This window comes from Aplysia californica, unplaced genomic scaffold, assembly GCF_000002075.1.
Source record: "Aplysia californica isolate F4 #8 unplaced genomic scaffold, AplCal3.0 scaffold00372, whole genome shotgun sequence".
Classification (NCBI taxonomy): domain Eukaryota; kingdom Metazoa; phylum Mollusca; class Gastropoda; order Aplysiida; family Aplysiidae; genus Aplysia; species Aplysia californica.
The window spans coordinates 133,546-134,657 of NW_004797642.1; the positions used below are offsets into that span (position 1 = coordinate 133,546).

The 1,112-nt window shown below is 36.5% G+C and overlaps 1 protein-coding gene across 1 annotated transcript in view; it reads left to right on the forward strand.

The window, feature by feature from the left end:
- Window positions 1-769: 769 nt before the first annotated feature.
- LOC101849477 (SCO-spondin) overlaps window positions 770-1,112 on the forward strand; it is a gene marked incomplete at its 5' end in the record, with an annotated part of 85,875 nt that continues 85,532 nt past the window's right edge. The window contains 1 exon segment of the mRNA XM_013085415.2: window positions 770-1,024. Within this exon segment, the coding sequence (XP_012940869.2) occupies window positions 854-1,024 (171 nt within the window).

Below are 1,112 nucleotides of genomic sequence, written 5' to 3' on the forward strand. Positions count from 1 at the left end.
TCCTCTTTCTCCCTTCCCCCCATATACTAATCCCCACCACAAACTCCCGTTTAAACGGATTGTCGTAGAACAGGTTTGACAGACAAAGCAGTTTTGGTTTTAGACTGTCGGACAATCACAGCACCGCTTAACGCCCGCCTCCAGTAAACGATAGGCTGTTTTAGGAATACACAGTAGGTATCACCAAGGACTTTATACTTTACAGACTTTACTAACTGTTCCCTACTGATGTGTCTGTGTTCGCTGTAATGCTTAGCCACTTCGCGCGCCTCTCACGCAAAGAGAACGGAGTTCGATTCCAGCGTCACTCTCTAAAAATACATTCATGTAGATCTAATCAAACGCGCTACAGCTAATAATAATAATAATAATAATAAATGTAGCCAACGATATTTTGAAGACTTTTTATCCGATTATGAAATATAGGGATCATTATAAAGTGCAATCGTAATTGTGAAGTACAGTATAGTGATTGTAATGTAAAATAGGGCTCTCGTTCAATGAAGCGATTGTTGTGTTCAATCTTTGATCAAGTAAATAAATAAATAAATAAATAAGTAAAAACAAATCAATCAATCAATCAATCAATCAATCAATCAATAAACAAAGACAACAACAGCAAGAAAAAAAAAACAATTACAAAAAAAGTAACAGTTATAAATGTTCTTACGGGAATAACAATAGATAAAGAACTTATTCTTTGTATCTCAAATACAGGAGTGATTTTTGAAACACAATATTACAATAATTTGATCTCACAGTACAAAAGCAGATCGCGGTAGTCAGGAACTTCTCAAAAGAAAACTATAGCGTTACAAAATCCTTCGACAACTAGGAGTTCTCAGTGATCATCATGGTGCTGAAAAGTGATTTTCTTTCTGCGAGGAAAGTGTTCCTACTGGTTGTGTTGACGGTTTTGTGTGTGGTTCACACGGCAGTGGGATTCGAACTCTCACCCAACCAGCACGACGCCAAAGCTGATACGGATTATTTTAACGATGCTTACTACAGGAGGTACCCTAAGGTGAGTGGGGAATTATTAAACGCACTTGTTATCTATCTATGTATCTATGTATCTATGTATCTATGTATCTATGTATCTATGTATCTAT